At 40.3% G+C, this 1,087-nt stretch overlaps 1 protein-coding gene across 1 annotated transcript; it reads right to left on the bottom strand.

The window, feature by feature from the left end:
* Nucleotides 1-465: 465 nt before the first annotated feature.
* Nucleotides 466-1,087, bottom strand: LOC139448131 (uncharacterized). The gene is made up of 2 exons (XM_071229650.1): nt 1,006-1,087; nt 466-860 (listed from the first exon to the last, which is right to left on the bottom strand). Exons 1-2 carry the CDS (start codon nt 1,085-1,087, stop codon nt 466-468), a joined length of 477 nt encoding a protein of 158 aa, XP_071085751.1.

Raw genomic sequence — 1,087 nt, 5'->3', positions numbered from 1 at the left:
CAAACTGTATTTAATGTTATGGTGCAACCATTACATTGGAATCTCTTCTTCTCCATCAATACCTAATGTGTTTCATTTCAATTGATTAGTCTGTATCTTTTCCTATTTCAAAGAATAGATTAAGGACGATATCTGCGAATGATTGCCATACTCAGAACCAAGTAAAATGATCGAAGGCTTGGTATTGTGAGATACCATCTCAAATTAACCTTTTTTTCTCTCTCTCACAAACTTTCTATACGAATGATGTCTTCAAGATGTCGTGAGCGTGTCAGCAAATGATCAAGATTATAATATCGACGTCATTATTTATTTCCTCAGCATATTCATCAACAAACAAATGTGGTTTACAATATAATAGGATGCCCTTTGCACACTGTCAGGCAACATTTGTGTACAATAACAAAAAATGAATAACAAGGTAAATGCAGCACTAGTTGATGTGGATGGGACTTGTGATTTCTCTTAGGCGTTTCTATGAAGTGCACTGTCGTCTACAGACAAAGCTCGACTGAGAGTCGTCATATCGTAGCTGCTGTCGTTGCTGTATAGGTCTCCCTGGTCTTCGTCGTCCTCACTATATGAGCTGTCGGACAAGAGTTCCGTGAAGGAAGCTTCATCGTCATTGAAAGAGGTATCTGCATTCCAGTCCGCCTCCGAATCACTCTCTCCAGAAGCATCTTTGGTGATGGCGTTTACACAGGCTTGCACCTCTTGCCACTTGAGTTGTCTGTAGATGGTAAACATCTCCTTGACACCTTCCAGCACCCATCGTCTCTGGATCAGCTGTTCACCTCGGATTATGCAGTTGTTGGAGGAGTTGGCTGTCATCTTCTGCATCAGATGGTAGACTTGGGTATCTGAAAACAATAAAACGGGTAATTAGAAATCTCGGTAAATGTGTTCACAACAATATCATTTTATTTTGTTCAATTCTAAAATTCAGTGTGATACCGATATTGCAATGTTTGCAGGGGACTGAAAAAGAGCACAGTTCATATTTACCTAATGTCAGGATCTCTTTCACTGCATTGTCGTGGGCAATAAGGAGTCGTCTCAGCTTGATGGCAACTTGAACTGGATCCAT

Source organism: Haliotis cracherodii, unplaced genomic scaffold (assembly GCF_022045235.1).
Source record: "Haliotis cracherodii isolate W230 unplaced genomic scaffold, xgHalCrac1.p SCAF_7, whole genome shotgun sequence".
Lineage (NCBI taxonomy): Eukaryota > Metazoa > Mollusca > Gastropoda > Lepetellida > Haliotidae > Haliotis > Haliotis cracherodii.
This window is presented reverse-complemented; position numbering and strand designations above follow the sequence as displayed.

Bases quoted from the DNA above. Each gene is read 5' to 3' on its own strand.
- LOC139448131 (XM_071229650.1), bottom strand. From the start codon at position 1,087: ATGGATCCAGTTCAAGTTGCCATCAAGCTGAGACGACTCCTTATTGCC. The intron at 861-1,005 runs GTAAATATGAAC...TATTGTTTTCAG, and splicing joins GAAAGAGATCCTGACATTAG to ATACCCAAGTCTACCATCTG.